Below are 18,967 nucleotides of genomic sequence, written 5' to 3'. Positions count from 1 at the left end.
ATATCCAGTTGCCTACAGATGGGCTTTGGGTCCCCACTCCACACTCCCCTTCATTCACAATAATATGATTATTTTTGTTCTTTGATGCCTGATACCTCATCCCTTCGACACCTCGTGATCACACAGGTTGGTGTGCTTCTTCCATGTGGGCTTTGTTGCTTCTGAGCTAGATGGCCCCTTGTTTATCTTTAAGCCTTTAAGACTCCAGACGCTATAGCTTTTGATAGCCAGACACCATCTGCTTTCTTCACCACATTTGCTTATGGATCCATTTGTCTTCAGCGATTGTATAGGGGAGATGAGCACACAATGATGATTTTTTTGTTCTTTGATGCCTGATAACTGATCCCTTCAGCACCTCGTGATCACACAGGCTGGTATGCTTCTTCCATGTGGGTTTTGTTGCTCCTGAGCTAGATGACTGCTTGTTTACACATTGACTTTGTATAACACATTTGATTCATTAAAGAGACAAGTAGAAATCAGATCTCTCATTTAAATACTTAAGACCATGCCAGCCTTAAAACAAGTGACATTATAGAGTTCCTACTCCATGTAGACTGTTAAAACATTTTGAGAGGCACAAGGAGAAAAGTGACAAACCTTTTTCATTAAAATGTTTATGATACTTTTACTTATTATAGCCTGACAAATTCTGATAACGACAACAACAAACCAATTAGCATTATATTATAATCAACATTAAAATATTTTGCTTTGTATTACCGAGAACTGACTAGAAATCACTTACGGTTACATCGTTTTTGTACAAAACGTAATTTGCAAGCTGTTCTGTAGGTTGAAAGTCGTATGACATCAAAATTCTGAGCACCTGAAAAAAAAAAGGGCAAATAAGTAATGTTCAGCGGGATTTACTGTGCAGTTTCTCAACACTAAGAAGTTAGTCCATCCCGTTATTGCTGTTGCCATATGTAATATCAGCTAGGCCTGATGAAACAAAAAAAGGGGCAGGTAAGGTTAGGCAGCACACTCTGGATGCCCACAACATGCCAAGAGTAGTTTATTTGTTGTTTATCATTTTATTGCGGGCTTATACAACTCTTATCACAATCCAGACATACATCCATTGTGTCAAACACAGTTGTACATCTGTTGACATAATCATTTTCAAAACATTTTCTTTCTACGTGAGCCCTTGGTATCAGGTACTCAGTTTTCCCCTCCCTCCATGTTCTCCCTCATGAACCCTTGATAATTTATAAATTATTATTTTTTCATGTCTTGGATTGACCAATGTCTCCCTTCACCCATTTTCTGTTGTCCATCCCCCAGGGAGGGGGTTATATGTGGATCATTGTGATCGATTTCCCCTTTCTTCCCCACCTTCCCCTTACCCTCCTGGTGTCACTCCTCTCATTATCGGTCCTGAGGGGGTTTATCTGTCCTGGATTCCCTGTGTTTCCATCTCTTATCTGTGCCCGTGTACATGCTCTGGTCTAGTTGGATTTGTAAGGTAGAATTGGGGTCATGACAGTGATGGGGAGGAAGCATTCAAGAACTCAACCAGAGGAAAGTTGTATGTTTCATCGGTGCTATACTGCACCCTGACTGGTTAGTCTCTTCCTTGTGACCCTTCTATAAGGGGGTACCCAATTGTCTACAGATAGACTTTGGGTCTCCACTCCACACTCCCCCTCATTCACAATGACATGATTTTTGTTCTGGGTCTTTGATGCCTGATACCTGATCCTTTCAGCACCTCGTGATCAAACAAGCTGGTGTGTTTCTTCCATGTGGACTTTGTTGCTTCTTCAGCTAGATGGCCACTTGTTTAATCTTCAAGCCTTTAAGACCCAAGGCGGCCAAGCGTAGCTTTATCTTGTCCGCTAGCCTACAGCTCTGAAGAAGGAGCCCTCATGGCCTGAATAAATGAATGTGCTCCATCAGAAAGGGAAGGGGTATAGTGACAAAGACTCGCTCCTGGACTTATGCTAAATTCAAGCCCCGGCCTGATCACCAACCATAGGCCATGTTACACAGATCTCAGAAATCACCTTCCTCATCTATAAAAGGGAGAACTGGCCCACTGGAGCTCTCATAGCTCCTTGCAGGTCTGTGGTAGCCGGTATTTCTCTAACTGTGGCCGTAGAAGTACACCAGACCAGTATAAGCTTGTGGTACCCTGGTGGCCATGTCAGCAGTTTGAAACCACCAGCTCCTCCTCGGGAGAATAACAAGACTGTCTACTCCTGTGAAGAGACAGTCTTGGAAACCCACATGGGGCAGTTCTACCCTGTCTGAGAGGTTCGATGTGAGTTACACCGACTCAACTGGCAGAGAGTTTTCTTCTGGAGCATCTTGCCCCTCTTCATCAAGTGCTAGAGACTAGGTCCTCTTAAACCGAGGCAGGACACAGGGACGGCCTGAATGAGCAGGATCTAACAGAGGTGATGCTGCAGAGCTTCAGAAGATAAGTGGCTTGCCCTCTTATCTTACAGGGCATGTCAGGATGATTACTTTGGAACCCAGCTACCAGAGGAAGGACATTCAAACTAGCCATGGAAAGGGGCCTCGGAGCGAGGCTCTTATAGAGAAAGCCAGGATTAAAGGTGAAAGGTGAGCGAGCCTTCTGATAATCCCAGCCTTTGAGTCTTCCATCCAGGCGTCCTCAAACTATGGTTCAGGCGTCCTCAAACTACAGCCTGCGGGCATGTGGCCTGCTGAGGACATTTATCCGGCCCGCCAGGTGTTTTTGCCCATTTGTTTTTTTACTTCAAAATAAGATATGTGCAGTGTGCATAGGAATTTATTCATAGTTTTTTTGGGTTTTTTTTTTTAACGATAGTCTGGCCCTCCAAGAGGTCTGAGGAACAGTGAACTGGCCCTGTTTAAAAAGTGTGAGGACCCCTGGGCTAGATGTCATGAGACAAGGGCAAGCTGTCTGCATTCAGCTGCTGCTCTAACTCCAGGCTCAGACGTGGATGAACAAAATAAGCGACTGCTGCCGTTGCTTCAGGGTGAGTGCTATGCAGCCACCGTAACTAGAACACGGTCTAAAATTACATGAGCCTGTACCTCACGCTTCGGTCTCATATCCAAATTTGCTGCTAATGAGGCCTCCTGGAATCCAAAGGGCACGTTAGATAGCTTTGGTCTCCAATGCGAGGGTTTAGGTTTTTTTTTATTCATCTACCCTACTTTTATATCTGGGTGTAACTTCTGACTCAATAAAGGGAAAATGATCTGGCATGAATTCTTTTCTACCAATATTTACAGGCATCTAAGGAGCACAGGGGGTTATGCATTAAGGTGTTAACCACAAAATCAGCAGTTTGGATCTACTAGCCACTCTGATGTAGGTGGGATTTTTGGATATCATTTCTATTTCAAAATGTAGAAAGCAAACAGAATTCCTCCAGGCTTTTGGTAAAAGTAATGTATTCTGACCAGAAGTCAACTTTTACCTTGATGTTATAATTAAAATGTTTTTTCTCTCATCCTGTTCTCATGAAATTTCTACCCATGTTTACTTAGATCATATAGGCCCATTTTTTAAAAACCAATAAAACAGCTTTACTGAAATATGATCCCATACCACACAATTAGCCCATTTAAAGTATATTCACAGAGCTGTGAACCAGCACCATCAGTTTTAGAATGTTTTAAAGGAAACTAGCAGTTCCTTTGTCCATAATTTAAATTGGACCGACTGTGTGAGTTCTTTATATTTTGAGATGATAGTATCATGTCAGATACATCATGTGAAAAATTCTTTCTCCCACTATGTGATTTTTTTCACTTTTATAATGGCATCTCTTTGAAGCACATGTTTTTAATTTTGATGAAATCCAATTTATATATTTGTCTTGTTGCTTGTGCTTTTTACTCATCTCTAAAAAGTTTATTTCTAATCCATAATCACAAAATATTACTCCTATGGTTTTCTTCTAAAAGTTCTATAGCTTCAGTTCTTGCATTAGGTCACTGATCCAGTGTTTTATATGGTGGAGCCCTGCTGGCATAGTAGATTACGTGTTGGACTGCTAACCACAAGGTCAGCAGTTCGAACCCAGCAGGCCCTCTAAGGGAGGCGAAGAGGTTTTCTGCTTCCAGAGATTTATAAGAAACCCACATGGCAGTTGTACTCTGTCCTACAGGTTTGCTGTGAGTCAGAATCGATTCAAAGGCAATGAGTTTGAGGGTTTTTTGGTTTGTTTTAGAAGGTAGGGGTTACACATCCTTTGACATGTAGGTAGATATGCGACTGTCCAAGGATCGTTTGTTGAAAAGAGCATGCCTTATTCATTGAGTTGTCTTGGTACCCTTGTCAAACAACAATTGACCACAAAAGCATGGATTGCCTCCCAGTTACATTTTTTGGTTTGTACATCTATGCCAGGGTCCTCAAACTATGGCCCGTGGGCTACATACAGCCGGCCGAGGACATTTATCCAGCCCGCCGGGTGTTTTTGCCCTGTTTGTTTTTTTACTTCAAAATAAGTTATGTGCAGTGTGCATAGGAATTTGTTCATCATTTTTTTTAAACTATAGTCCGGCCCTCCAATGGGTCTGAGGGACAGTGACCTGGCCCCCTGTTTAAAAAGTTTGAGGACCCCTGATCTATGTTATGCTAGTACCACAGAGTCCTGATTACTGTAGTTTTATACGAAGTTTTGAAAGCAAATGTATGAGTCTTCCAACTGAGCCTTATGTTCTGCAACACAGTTTTTGGCTATTCTGCATGCCTTCCACAGCCAGAGGCAGATACCATTAGCACCAAATGCAATTTCATTTCTAGGAAAATACGTAGGGGGATTTGAGAAGGTGCCTGCACCAAACGTCTCCCAATCTGTTTGTACTACTGTGTTTGTTACTGGGAATATTAAGTTCCCTGCAGTTGTTTGTATGATAGTGATTACATTCCCTAAGCCTGTAACTAATAAACAAAAATGTCCATATATTTCACTTCCTATCTCCTCTTACAAGAGTATACGCATCATGAATGAAGCCAGGGGTTGTTTTGTAGCCCCTTATGGCCTAACACAATAGTATATGGAAGTTCTACATAGCACAATAAAAATGTTCAAAACTGAATGGAAAGATGACCTCTCAGCGAAGTCTGGGAAGGATAGCAGACATCAGCCAGACAGAAGTGGAGGCGAAAGCATTAGCACAGGTGCAAAAGCATGAAAGAACATGATCTACCTGGAGGAAAGCCAATTTCATATTGACACAGAAACACAAGATAAAAATTGAGAACTTGCAGCGAGCCAAAACAAGGCCAGAGGGTGCCGTGGAGCACGCTAAGGAGCCTGGGCTGTGTTGTGAAAGTGACAAGGAACAACGGAAGGGGTTTAAACAAAGAAGTAATGAATTTGTGTATTTCATTCTGACAGCAGATCTGAGAGAGTTAAGAGTAACTAAAGGAAACAAATTGGTTGTCTTCATTTAGGTAAGCAAAAATGAAGCAACAAAAAAATTAAGAACAAACCAGCTAAACTATGTTAAGTCCTTATTATTCTTGTATCCCTGGGAGCTCTGGTGGCATCGAGGATTACTCATTGGGCTGCTAACTATAACATTGGCGGTTCAAAACCAACAGCGACTCTTTGGAAGAAAGATGAGCCTTTCTACTCCTGTAATGGGGGCAGTCTAGGGTTGCCAGACCCAGTGGCCCGCTGGCAGGAAACCTGGTTTGGTATTCCTATATCCCAAGCACTGTCCGAGGCGGTTTACTCACACTATCTCACTGAAGCCTCACTATAATTCTATGACAGACTTCCGGGACCATGGCAACGGAGTGACACATACCAGAGGGACTCCGCAGAATTCAGCCCAGGAGTTGAGTTGCTTAGAGGGAAATTCAACACTGCTGGAACTCAGGAGGAGTATCATAAAGATAAGTAGGCAAAGACCCACGGAGGTTTTGAGGGGCTGGGGACTTTTGGCTTACCTCAGTGGAGGCCGGCTGGGGCTTGACCTTGGCCCCACCACTGCCTCTGCTGGAGCCCAGGACCATTTGGAGCAGTAGAGCGGCTTGGTCTCAACACACCCAGCTTGGTCTCAACACACCCAGTTTGCCGCCGCCTGCCACAGGGAAAGGCCTAGAGCCTTGCAGCTCCACCAGGCAGGGATCGGGGTTCAGCTACATTGTTGCTTTTATTTCCATCTCTTCTATCCACCCAGCCTGTGCAGCGGCTTTTTCCCAACACAGCCACAGCTTGACGCCGCCTCAGGGCAGGGACTAAACCCTTGCAACTCCACGGGGGATCAGGACTCAAATCTATGACATAGACACTACTGAAATTCTAAAAGTGAGGAGGCTGAGGCACAAAGAGATTAAGTAATGTGTGAAGGTTACACGGCCAGTAAGTGAGGGAAACAAGATCCAAGACCCAGTCCAGGCAGACTGACTGCAGTGTCAAGGTTTAAAGTCAAGTCGGAGGTAAAGACATCATGGTACGAGCAACAGGCAGATCCATGGCTCACTTAATTGCACCCTGTGAGTTCTTTGGATGCAAAAGGCAGGGTGAAAGAAAGTAGAGTGAACTATCCCCCAAGGTTTCTGGCTTGGCTGACTAACCATGAGACTTACAACTATACAAGTTCTTAAAGACTACTTTTTTTTGCTGGCACCCAGATAACCAGTAGCTAGCTAGCTAGCCTGGGCTGACAGGACAAAGAGATCTTAGTTATGTCAAACTCTACTTATTTCACAGGTTCTACAGACTTGAAATGTGAGACTTGGAAGGGTCTTCTGAGACTGTCCGTTGATTGTCATCCTGCGGAAGGCAGACCTCTACAGTTCCGCCAGTGCCTCAGCAACTAGCTCACGTGGGCTCCCGCTACTTCTCTGCTTCAAGCAAGCAGTACCAATTAAATAATACCCAGGATTGTCATTTTAACGATTTATTTGGGAGGGAAAAAAACACAATGCTTATTAAAGGTTCACAATCGAGGGTGGAGTGGGGAAAAAAAAGGTTCACAATCACTGCTCCAGATTATCCATGTGTCATGGTGAAGGAGTTTGAGGTCTAGTAAGTTTAAGCAAGGGTGCCCTGGTGGTGCTGGGCCCACAAGGTGGGCAGTCTGATCTCACAAGAAGCTCCACAGGAGAAAGATGAGGCTGTCTGCTCCAGCAGACATTTACAGCCACAGAAGCCTAAAGGGGCAGCAGGGGCAGTTTATAGGATCATTATGATTCAGAATCAACTGGCTGGCAGTCGGTTTAGTTTTTGTTCTGGTTTTTGTTTTGTTTTTTAAGTGTCAACAAGGAACCCAAGGTTGGTCAAGGTGACTAGGACTAGCAGTCACAGAGCAAAAGAATCCTTCAAATACTTGGGGACCACTCCATATTCCTTGACCATCTTCTCTCTTTGCGTTTTATATACAAATATAATTTTTAGCAGATGACAAAACTGTACAGAACTTAACAAAGTATACATTCATTCTTTTTAGTTTTTCCTACAGTTCTACGTGTCCTCTCTAATGTATAACCTGTCTCCAGTGTCGTTTATACAGTAAGTTAATTGTTTATTCTCACCTGCAAGGTCATGGTAACAATGAAGGTACAGCAAGGGAACCCAAATTGACAGACCGAAAGCACAGATTCTCTAGGTAAGATTTACGCCGTATTATTTATGGCTCTGCTTAAGGAAGCAAAGTCAAATCAATGCAACTGAGATATGTGCACTGGCTTGGGATTCTGACGCTCTGTGATTCTTTAGCTCTTATTCCTCCCTTTCTAAAGCTTAAAATCTGAAAATTTTAATTGATTAAAGCTTTTACTTGATCAATATGGTAGTTACATAATCTGGTATCAATTTGGGACTGGAGAGGATTAAGAGTGAAGGGGTGGAGTCTAGTCTGTCAATTGGGTCATAGTCAATGAGGCTTCTGTGTGGGCATCGCCTTCCACTGAGAATTCTGGGAATTCCTGTATTTCCTCAGTGGAGTCGGGAGAGGATCTCTCTCTGCTCACCCCCTTGGAGATGCTCTACTAACAAAACACATGGCACTACACTGACAGACCCCATGCCCTGTGAACTGGAGAAGGTCATGTGGAGACCCCTGCCAGCGCTGAGATGCTTCTACCACCACTGGATCCTCAAGAGTTTGCACTCACTGGCCTGTGATCTTCCTGCATTTGGGTATGACTGCATGTGTTTCGTGAGTCTGAAGAGGACTTTATTGATAGGTACAGGACATGTGGGCTAATATCAGACAATATTCAATTGCTCTTGTATATAAACCTCTTTCATATATATATATATATATATATATATATGCATGTTTATGAATTTGTTTCTCTAGTTACCCAGACTAATATAATCAGGGGGAAAAAAAGCATGTATAAACCACCAAGGGTTCCAGAATCACCGAAGACTCACGCATTTCTATGAACAGCTGCCTCTTCTCTGCCATGGTCTTCCGCTTATTCCCACTTTCCTCAATCATCCTAGAGACAAACGAAGATACAATAAAACACTATAATTTAACAGCTCGACAAAGTGCTTATCGTTCTATTGTGAAGATAGAATATTACGACAGCATCAGTAAAGAAGGAAAAAGCTGGATAAGCAATCATCCCTGTATTTGAGAGCTCCTAAACATTAAAGGGGGAGGGGGCCGATCACAGTGGTTATGAATTGGGCTGTTATCCGCAAGGTCGGCAGTTTAAAATTACCAGCCACTCTAAGAGTGGGCTTTGTACTCCCATAAAAAGTTATCGTCTCAGCAACCTACAGGGGAGGGTCTACCCTATCTCACAGGGCTTCTACAAGTCAGCATCGACTCGGTGGCAGCGAAAAACATTAAGAAGTCAACACTGAACTAACCAAATACACATGCTTCCTGTGCCAAAAAATAAGAGAGCGTTGTCTTAGTTCTAGCTTCAATTCTTTCTCGTCTGGAGTAGTTGGGACAGGGTTTGCTGCATCACTAGTATTTTGCGTGGATAAACATGTTATTAAATATAATTTAGAAAATAAATGTTGAAAGATTGCAATGAAGAACATAAAAATAATCAGCTAACATGCATGAAAGATGCTGTACATACTAGTTAGATCTTCTATTTTATAGCGAAGACTAGAATAGACTACACAAGAAATTATTCATTCTCAAATCCTATAGTGCCTAACTATAACAATTCTATAATATGGTAGTTTATACTGACACTTAGTAAATGCCAGTTGCTTTGCTTGACTCTTTCCATTAATTACCTCATTTAATCCTCACAATAACCCCCAGGTGTTGCTATTATTACAGACTTATAATGTTAATGTCAGGTAAGCATTGGACTGCTAACCTCAAGGTTGGTAGTTCAAATCAACTAGCTGCTCCATAGGAGACAGATAAGGCTTTCTGTCCCTGTCAAGATTTACAGCCTCAGGAACCCTATACATAGGGTTGCCATGAATCAGAATTGACTTGATAGCACCGGGTTGACATAAAATTGCCTAGAAAAGAACACAAATTGTCCCAAGGTCCCTAACTGATAAGTGCCAAAATATAAACCCAACCATTTCACCATACTGCTTATGTAACTGTTGCTTATAGATGCACAATTTTAAATCTCTGTGCCTAAGAAAATGCCACACAAATAGCCTACCACATGGACCCTACTGATAAAAAAATGTGTGGCAATTTTCATTTCAATGGATTAATGGACCACTTAAACACCAGTCTCCACAACCCGAGACCAGAAGACCTAGCTGGTGCCTAGTTACGACTACCAACTGCTCTGGAAAGGATCCCATAAGAAAGTCCTGGATCAAGTCGGAGAAGCATGTGGACCTGAACTCGGAAGCATACAGGAGGCCAGGCTCACTGGTCTGACAGACCGATGGTACCCACAAGACTGTGGGCCTCACCTTTCACATCTGGGTCTAAACACCTCCTTGTGGCAAAGAGTCCACTCTGTAAGATCGAAAGGGGAGCATTTACTCAAGGACAAAGTTCACATGGTTAGGCACGGAAGAGGCTCATCTTCTGGCACCATCTCTGACAATACTCTGCTGTACTGGCTATGAGGTTTTCCTTCCACAGGAAAGTATTTTAAATATAAAAATATGCACCAAAGGGGAAAAAAGCAAGTAAAATCAAGACCCTAGAGAATAAAAAGTAAGTGGCATCAGAAGCCTGTAATTACAAAGAAAAGAAGATATTTGAAAGCTTGCTCCTTCTTCCCCAGTCTTAGTCTCTGAAAAGGCAACACAAATTATACATGATAGACATGACACAGAAATCATAGTACTTTTTAATAATGTATCATACTTATATTTATTTTCTATTTTTGTTATTCCGGTTATAATTTTTCCTAAGGTGGGGTTGAAGAATACCTGCATATCCCTAAATTCTTTATGACCATCCCCCTAAGGTTTGTTTTCATATCTAGATTAATCATGGAAAACAATGAACAGAAGTATGCTCAGGATCACCTAGACGACCAGCATATTCAAGTACTTCATAGCAATTCCAGTGCCCCAAATCTGCAATGTATAATGAGTGAAAATACCACGTTGAGCAAAAGAAATCCATTACAAACGGACAAATACAGTATGATCTCACCTATCTGAAACAGGCAAATATAATTAGTGATTAACGGGGGTGGGGGGGACAGAGGGAGGGGAGCTGAAGAGACGTGGGTTTATGCCAACAGGTAGTAGAGCCGCTGGGAACAGGGAAATTAGAAAGGTTACACCACTGGAACAATGTTCCCTCCGCATCACAGTGTCTAATCCCACTGTACATGCAGGGGTAGTTGTGCTTCTTTTCACTACTATAAAACTATGAAATGCCTAGAAAAGAAACTGAAGATCTAAAGACGAGTCAAATGGAAACGTTTGAACTACACTATATTAAACCCACCCTAACTGAGGTGTGGGGAACTCGCTGGTAGATGCAACAGCTGAATGGAGGCAGCAGAGGAAAGTCTCCAGGCTCCTGAACTTGGAGAGAGATTAACAGAAAGTATCTCCTCTGAACACCAGGCAGGGAGGGGGGGAGAATAGTGCCTCCAGGGCCTGGGGACAATCATGAAAACATTCATCCCATCATCAGAATCCCAGCGGGGGGTGCTCACACAGTGTGTGAAGACACAATGGCTGAAAACTTCCCAAGTTTGGTGAATGGCTTACCCTCACAGCAAGCCCTAAACAGGCTAAAGCCAAGGAAATTCATGCCTGGACACATAAGCAAACTGTTGAAAAATGAAAGACACAGAAGAACTTTGAAGAAAACCCACCCCCACCCAAAAGACAGGAAGAAACCACTGCCTCTAAGACTAGGCTTGGGCTTTCCCCACCCCCGCGTCCCATCAAATATTTGAGGCCATTTGAGCTCTGTGGCAACTCAACACCTGCATTGTGTGAAAGCAGGGGACAATATGAGGGGACTTCAAAAAATTCATGCAAAGATTCCATTCTTTTCCATTCCAGTGTTCCATGTAGTAGAGCTTAAATTCTGAACAGTAAGTTTGGGGAGGGCTATGGTTTACAGGGTCCAACTGTGTCTTTTCACCATCTTTAATCCGTATGCGGAGCAAACTGTCAGGGACACTGGGCTCTAGGAAGAACTCGGCGAGCGTCAGGATTGGAGGAAGGCAGAGAAACCACCTGCGGTCCCGCAGGTACCACCACCTTGCTTCCTGAAAGCAAGCGGAGAACTTACAAGTACTCAATGAGGAAGATCCAGGCTGCAGCATTCCGTCAGGATGGCAACCCAACAAAGAGAAAATGAAGATTCTCCGCCCTGGACCGTAGACAGCATCCCGATAAACAGAAGAAAGACTGAAGCTGCCAAGGATTTCATTGGACTGGGATCCACAATCAACCCTCCCGGAAGCGGACATCAGGAAATCAAACATCACCCTGCACTGGGCAGATGTGCGGCACAGGCCTGAGGAGTGCTGACGAGCCAAGTGTTGAAGAGCAAGGTGTCCCTTTGAGGAAGAAGATGCACCTGACCCCAGCCACGGCACTTTTCAATTGCCTCATAGGCCTGCGAAAACTGAAAGATGAATAAAGACTGCATTTAATTATGGCGCTGGCCAATATTCCTGAGCATAATTCAGAATGCCGGAAGAACGACGAGATCTGTCTGGGAAGAAGTACAGCCAGAATGCTCCTTTGAAACACAGATAGTAATAAGCTACTAATACTTGGGACAAGTTGTCAGAGACACCAGACTCTGGGAAAGGACATCATGCTTAGGAAAGTCATGGAAAAAAATGACCCTCCACAAGACAGATTGATTCAGTGGCTGCAACCATGAACTCAACCATAACAATGGAGCGGACGAGGCAGGGCTTCACGCAATTCTACGTGGGGCCACTATGAGAAAGCATCAGTCGCCTCAGAGACATGTCAAAGGTGGACACTAAATAAGGGAGATGGGATAACTGATTATGTGTTTTAATTATGGTCCGGGCAAAGAGGAAATACTGTTGCAATTACTCTGAGGTGTCCAGGCGCTCTTCTTAGAATGGACGCATGGACGACAGACTGCAAGCAGAAAGCAGTTCATTTGTAAAGGAAAGACACAAGCACCGGGCGCAGCAGGTGGGGACCTGCTGAATGGACTGTGTCTAGGGCTTTTTAATGGATGTAGGAGACCCTACCTGTGTCTCCAGGCTAAGACGGGACAGTGGGCTCAAGCATTGGAACAATTGTGAGGAGGGCACAGGCCAGGCACAGGGCCATTGTGCACAGGGCCGCTGGGAGTCGGGGTGGGCCCAATGGGTTAGCCTGATGTCACATGGCACCATGTACGAAGCACACAGCACCACATATCAAGCCTTCCCACCACACCCACCCACACCAAAGGATAAATCTAAACCCAATACCTCAACGAGGCCAAATTCCCATTTTACAGGACACAAGGTTCAAAGAAAACTCAAATATCACAACAAGACAACTCTACAATGTGGGACACTACAAAACAGCTGGCTAAAACTCTTTAAAACCCAGTATTATGTTGAGTAAAGGAAGTCAGCCACTGAAAGACAATATTGTGTGACCTCTTTGAAATGAAGCAGACAATGTAGAGACCAAAGTTTGTGAGTGGTTACCGGAAGTGGGGTGAGGAGTCTATGTTTAGTGGGTGCTGTGGTGGGAAGGAATGGGGGAGGGAGTGAGGAAGTAATGAGACTGAGTCAACCAAATATCACACTAGAAGGCCTACACAGTAGTTATCTTTTTTTTTTTTTTTTAGGTTGGGTTTTATTTTATTTTAATAAATCATTTTATTGGGGGCTCTTAAAGCTCTTAGAATCTATACATCAATTGTATCAAGTACATTTGTACATATGTTGCCATCACCATTTCCAAAACATTTTCTTTCTATTTGAACCCTGGTATCAGCTCCTCTTTTGTCCCCTCCCACCCTCATGAACCATTGATAATTTATGAATTATTTTTATTTTCATATTTTACATTGTCCACTGTATCCCTTCACCCACGTTTCTGTTGTTCATCACCCACTGGCGGGAGAGGGGTGTTGTACATCAATTATTGCAATCAGTTCCCCCTTCCTACCCCTTCTCCTCACCTTCCCCCTGCCCTCATGGTATCCATACTCTCATTATTGGTGAGGAGAGGTTTATCTGTCTCAGAGTCTGGATGTGGAGAGCTCTTATCTGTACCAATGTGCATGCTCTCCTATAACCAGATTTGTAAGATAGAAACGGGGGTCATGATAGTGGGGCTCAATCGAGGGGGAGGAAGCACTACACTAAAGAACTATAACAGCGGTTCTTAACCTGGGGGTCACGACCCCTTTGGGGGGGGTCCAAGGACCGTTTCATAGGGGTCGCCTAAGACCATAGGAGAACACACCATGAGGAACTGTAGGAAAGGGTGGCAACACTAGGAAGGTTGAGACCCACTGAACTAGAGGAATGTTGTGTGTCTGTCGGTGCTATACTGCAACCTGGCTCCACAGCCGTATTTAAAGGAATCCCTAGCTCCTATAACCTGAGGGAAGACTAAGGCCCATATTCTGACTGGGACGGTCACAAAATTCAGACTTACCAAGATAGCCAAATTCCTTGCCCTGCAGTGTTCTTCTGAGCTTCTGGACTAGAAGTAGCTCTTTCCCTCCTGCTATTGGATGGTGAGCTCCCTGACTAGAGACTATGCACAAGGCTCAAGTGCCATACCTCAAAAGAAGCTTAACCACCACCACCCTCCACCACCCTCCTTAAGATCTGTTCCTCCCTCCCTGCTGTTTCTCTCCAGTCCAAGAACTAGTGTCCAGTCCTGACATGTTCTGAATATAGAAGTATTGTCCTTGATGTGCAGAAGGGGTCATTCACATACTGGCAGGACCCAAAGAACACACCTGGGGATGGATCTTGCAGGCACTGAACGTGGGGGCAAAGTACATGTTGGTTGGAAAGAAAAATGTGTGGACATGGATGGGGTCACCCTCCCATGAGTCAAGATTTGATGTTTCAAAAAGGATATCTGGAGTCAAGCATAAAATGTTGTTTGAATGACTCACTTAAGAAAAAACAAAGACAAAGCTATCCCACAACAAATTTATTGCCTATAAAACCAGAGAACCCACTAGCAGATTAGCGCTCACTTCAGGATTGGTGGTGCTTAGAGGATATTCTTCATTAAACCCAAACCCAAACTCACTGCTGCTGACTCTTTGTGACCCTATAGGACCAGGTAGAACTTCCCCTGTGAGTTTCTGAGACTAAATCTTCACAGGAATTAAAGCCCATCTTTCTCCATCAGATCATATGGTGGTTTCAAACTGCTGAGCTTGCAGTTAGCAGCTCAACGCGCTTAACCTCAGGCCTTCTCCAAAGCACTTAGAAATCTGCTGATCAGAGGAGCACCATTTCAGCCGAGAAACGCAGCAGCAACTACTCTGTAAGTTAGGAGAACAGCTGTGCTCCTGCAGCTGGATTCCTGGAGGCCAGAGGAGATGAAGAAACGTGGGAACAGCAGAGAACAGGGGCAGCCCCTCACGCAGGCAGAATTCGCAGTACCGCAGGCAGCACGGCTGAAAGTACAGCCCGGGTGCTGGCTAACAGCATGTGAGGGAGAGGGTCTGCCAATGAGATGCTGCTGGAGTCATACAACCAAAAAAGATCAGGAGTGAAGCAATAAGACAGCCATCAGCTGCAGAATTCAGTCAGCATAACTCCTAACCCAATTCCGACCTGAACCAGTTTGGACACCAGAATCCATCAAATAAAAACCAAAACCAAACTCACCGCCATTGAGTCAATGCCGACTCATAGAGATCCCATTGGACAAGGCAGAATGGCCCCTGTGGGTTTCTGAGACAGCAACACCAGGAGAACAGATAGCCTCGTCTTTCACCCCGGGAGCGGCTTATGGTTTCAAACTGCTGACCTTGCAGTTAGCAGCCCAGGGCAAAGGACAGAATCATTTCCTCTGATATGAAAACTTTTAAAGCCAAAGAAAGTCTACTCAGCACCAACTGCTCTGTTTCAGATACAAAAGAAATCTCCAATCTCAAGGATAATTTAAGAACATTTATTACATCTTAAACAGGACAAAGACATTTAAATCAGATGAGGAAGACCATTAGCATGAAGTCATGAGATTTGTGTACTTTAAAGAGGGCATGGGAGGGCAACGGAACCTATCACATAAGTATGACTAATGACCAATCACAGTTACAGGTGGGACACAGTTTCGGGTGAGAAAGGGACCAGGACTGGGACATGTACGTGACATTAGGGAGAAGAGTTTTTAAGACTGGTCCAGGGCATTCCAACCAATACAGTTAGGACATGACTCGTGACCCCATATGGCTGTCTTCATCAAGGACACTCCCAAGTAAATCAATAAGGGAAGTTTCCCAGCCTTGGCCTAGGGGGGACAAGTGGCGCTAATTCACTTTCTATGCGCTCTGCCTGAGAGCAACACTGTTCCCGAAGTCAGAAGGAATTTAGTGGTGGCTTAATTCGTGGGGACTCTGCCAGCCAGACAGTTAGCCACAGGCTCTGAAAACGAGGTGCTCGGAATTTAAGCTCTAACACGGCTGTGTCCTTCCCACGCATACCCACATTTACCAAACTAATAAACAGTGGAGATGGGCAATCGGACTTTTCAAAAGCTGTTGGATACAGAGTATAACATTTGGATATTAAATAATCCAAAACCTGGTAGCAATGAGTCTACCAACCTGTCTGGGAGTTACTTCCTTGGTCCCTCCTTAACAGAATTCCAAACTGGTTCACTCTGGATTGACCTTCTGCTAAGAATTTGCCTTTCCACTCCAGATATAATATACTGAACCAGAATTTACAGTGTAGCAAGAACCCCAGAGCATGCTTATAGAACCACTTGATTCTTATCTATACATAACAAACACCTTGGGATCTTGCTAAAGTGTTGATTCCAATTCATTGCTTGGGGTAGAAAGGCACATTTTCAGCAGGGATCCAAGCCTCCTCAGCAGGGAGCTGAGGAGAATAAGGCAGTCCCAAAGGCCTAAATAATGAGGATCTTAGCAGCTGGAAGAACCATGACACCGTGTTCTTGACATGTGGAGACAAATTCCCAATGGTAGGAAAAGGCAGCCAGAAGCCCTGACACTGTCCCCATCTCCTGCCAAGAGAATAGGTCAGAAAGAATAGCACATTCCAGGTGGAACTGGTGCTATTTTTAAAGGTTTTAAAAATTCAGCACTTCAATTTCCATCAATATCCCTGTAAAAACCAGACTGATCATCAGAGAAAATGAAATCTAAACAAGTGGTAGCTCCAATCACAGAACTGTATCTGATGCTGTGTCTGCACTTGGTGTGTGGCTACAGAGCAGGTCAATGCACTGCTTTCCATGGATGGCCACCAGAGAGGAGAATCGGCAGCAGTTTGCAAGCCAGAGAAGAGACAGCCATATACTCCTACATTCACATCTCTCTATTTAACTTCACCTGGGGGCTCCTGACTGCATTTTCTTAATCTCATGATCTAGAGATAACCAGTACCTCCTTCTCATTTCCTTCACAAACCAAATCTAATCTCAAACACTGCCATTTCCTCCCTTATGCTCACTCCCATATCTACCACCCCCTTTTTCCCATGTAAACTGCCAAACTCCATGTCCACATTTATGCACTAATAAGGTTCTGTGACTGCATGATCGCAGGACCCTCCACATCCTCTTCTTCCTACGGTTCATCCTGGGACCGTGCAGAGAAATACACCAGGTGTAAACTCTTTCAGACATGTTTCACCTTCAGTGGTTTCATTCCACGTAATTTAAAATAAAAAGAGATTTTAATCTTAACCTACAAAATGTAAAGAACACCAGAAACTTACCTATGAGGAGCTGAGAAAAGTTTCTGCAATCTATAAGGAGTTGAAGCAGTTCAGTTTCTACAAGAGGCTATTTGACATTCCAAACCCGGAGCAGAAATAAAGAAAAAGTACTTATTATTCATTTAACTAGACAATAAAGGGTATGTCGTTTACTCAAATTAATGTTGATTAGATTTGGATGGATGAGGGAACTACCACTAATGGATAAAGACAAGTAGGGAGGGAGAAGGAGCGTGGGCTTGCAGAAACATATAAATAGCAAAGCACCCACTTTCCTAGGCATTTTCCTTATATAAATTTACACTGGCCCATTTTTCTTTAAAGACTGGCCCCCAAGGACTGAATCACTTCCAAAACTAAAAGTGAAAACACAGAAAAATCACGAAACTAAAGGAGACAAGCTAGGGCATAAAGGCAGGTTTCTAAGCCTACTCGTGTCCACTACAAAGTTCTTTATGTGTACTATTCCACCCATTTCTGCTCCTATAAAGATTTACAGCCATATGTGGATTACGTGCCAATAAAATTGCTTTAAAAAAATTCACAGCCTCAGAAACTCACAGCGGCCCTTCTATTCAGTCCCATAGGGTTGCGATGAGCTGAAATCCAGTAGATGGCAGTGAGTTTTGTATGCCACCCCATCTTGTCTCATTTTGGTAAGTGAGTGCACATCATCTAAAAACCATCTAGTGATCGGTAGTCCAGAACAGGAGGGTGGCAGGCCCACAAAACAGGCTGCCGCCATCATGCCAAAAAAAAAAAAACGCAGGAACTACAATAATTAACTTTGTCACAACTCTAGAAACTAGTCCAAGGGTAACAGGAACTCAGCAATCACTGACTCAAGAAAAAGGTAGCAGCTCATAAGGCAGCTTTGGTTTTTCACTCACCTGTGCCTGATCACCTCCCTGGCTCTTAACACAGCAGGAGCCCACAGCCCCAGGGACAGAGCCTGTTCTCTAATTCTAAAGAGTCTGGCAGACTTGGCTCACAAATTATTTTCTGTATCTGTTCTAACCTATTTGGGGCTGCCTGAAGGCCCTCCGCTTTCACGTGGGTCTGATCCCCTAGGTTCAGCGCAAGCCTGTCTCAAGCTGAAAGAAGACCCCAATAGAGAATCAATTTGCAAAGACTAGGAGAGGTGTTTTGTTTTGTGTTTGCTTTTTCAACCTCTAGCAGTCAAACAGATCTGTTCAAACATTCAGTGAACACAAGCTAAGAAACAGATTTCACGGTCCACCTGTCTCCAGGAATACAATCATTGCAAAACTAGTGAGGGGCATCACTGGACAAAGGGACAGCTACAAGCTGATACCAAGGGCTCAAATAGAAAGTAAATGTTTAGAAAGTGATGGCAACATGTGTACAAAATGCTTGATACAATTGATGTATGGATTGTCATAAGAGCTGTAAGGCCACCAATAAAATTATCTTTAAAAAAGGCGGGGGAGGGAGGAAAGAGTACAGCCACAGCCTGTAACAATTTTAAAAAAGAACTAGAAAAGGAAAATGGCAAGCCGTGGAGAAGAAAAGAACCTGATTTCCAAAGTGACCAGGTGATAATTTTCAAATACCACAGTTACTTACACACATACATACACAATCACAAGTTATACACAATATTCCTCTAGTGCAGTGGTTCTCAACCTTCCTAATGCTGGGACCCTTTCATACAGTTCCTCATGTGGTGGTGAC

At 43.7% G+C, this 18,967-nt stretch overlaps 1 protein-coding gene across 7 annotated transcripts in view; it reads right to left on the bottom strand.

The window, feature by feature from the left end:
- Positions 1 to 18,967, bottom strand: part of DTNB (dystrobrevin beta) — a 313,250-nt gene that overhangs the window by 269,198 nt on the left and 25,085 nt on the right. For all 7 annotated transcript variants that reach the window (XM_075557010.1, XM_075557012.1, XM_075557015.1 and 4 more), the window contains exons 2-3: positions 8,352 to 8,419; positions 752 to 832 (exon numbers count right to left, since the gene is read on the bottom strand). In XM_075557010.1, the coding sequence (XP_075413125.1) occupies positions 752 to 832; positions 8,352 to 8,418 (148 nt within the window). In that variant the 5' untranslated portion in view covers position 8,419. The remainder of the gene's footprint in view (positions 1 to 751; positions 833 to 8,351; positions 8,420 to 18,967) is intronic.

This window comes from Tenrec ecaudatus, chromosome 8 (assembly GCF_050624435.1).
Source record: "Tenrec ecaudatus isolate mTenEca1 chromosome 8, mTenEca1.hap1, whole genome shotgun sequence".
In the NCBI taxonomy this organism is placed as follows: Eukaryota; Metazoa; Chordata; class Mammalia; order Afrosoricida; family Tenrecidae; genus Tenrec; species Tenrec ecaudatus.
The sequence above is the reverse complement of the archived record's forward strand: the minus strand, read 5'-3'. Positions and strand labels throughout refer to the sequence as shown.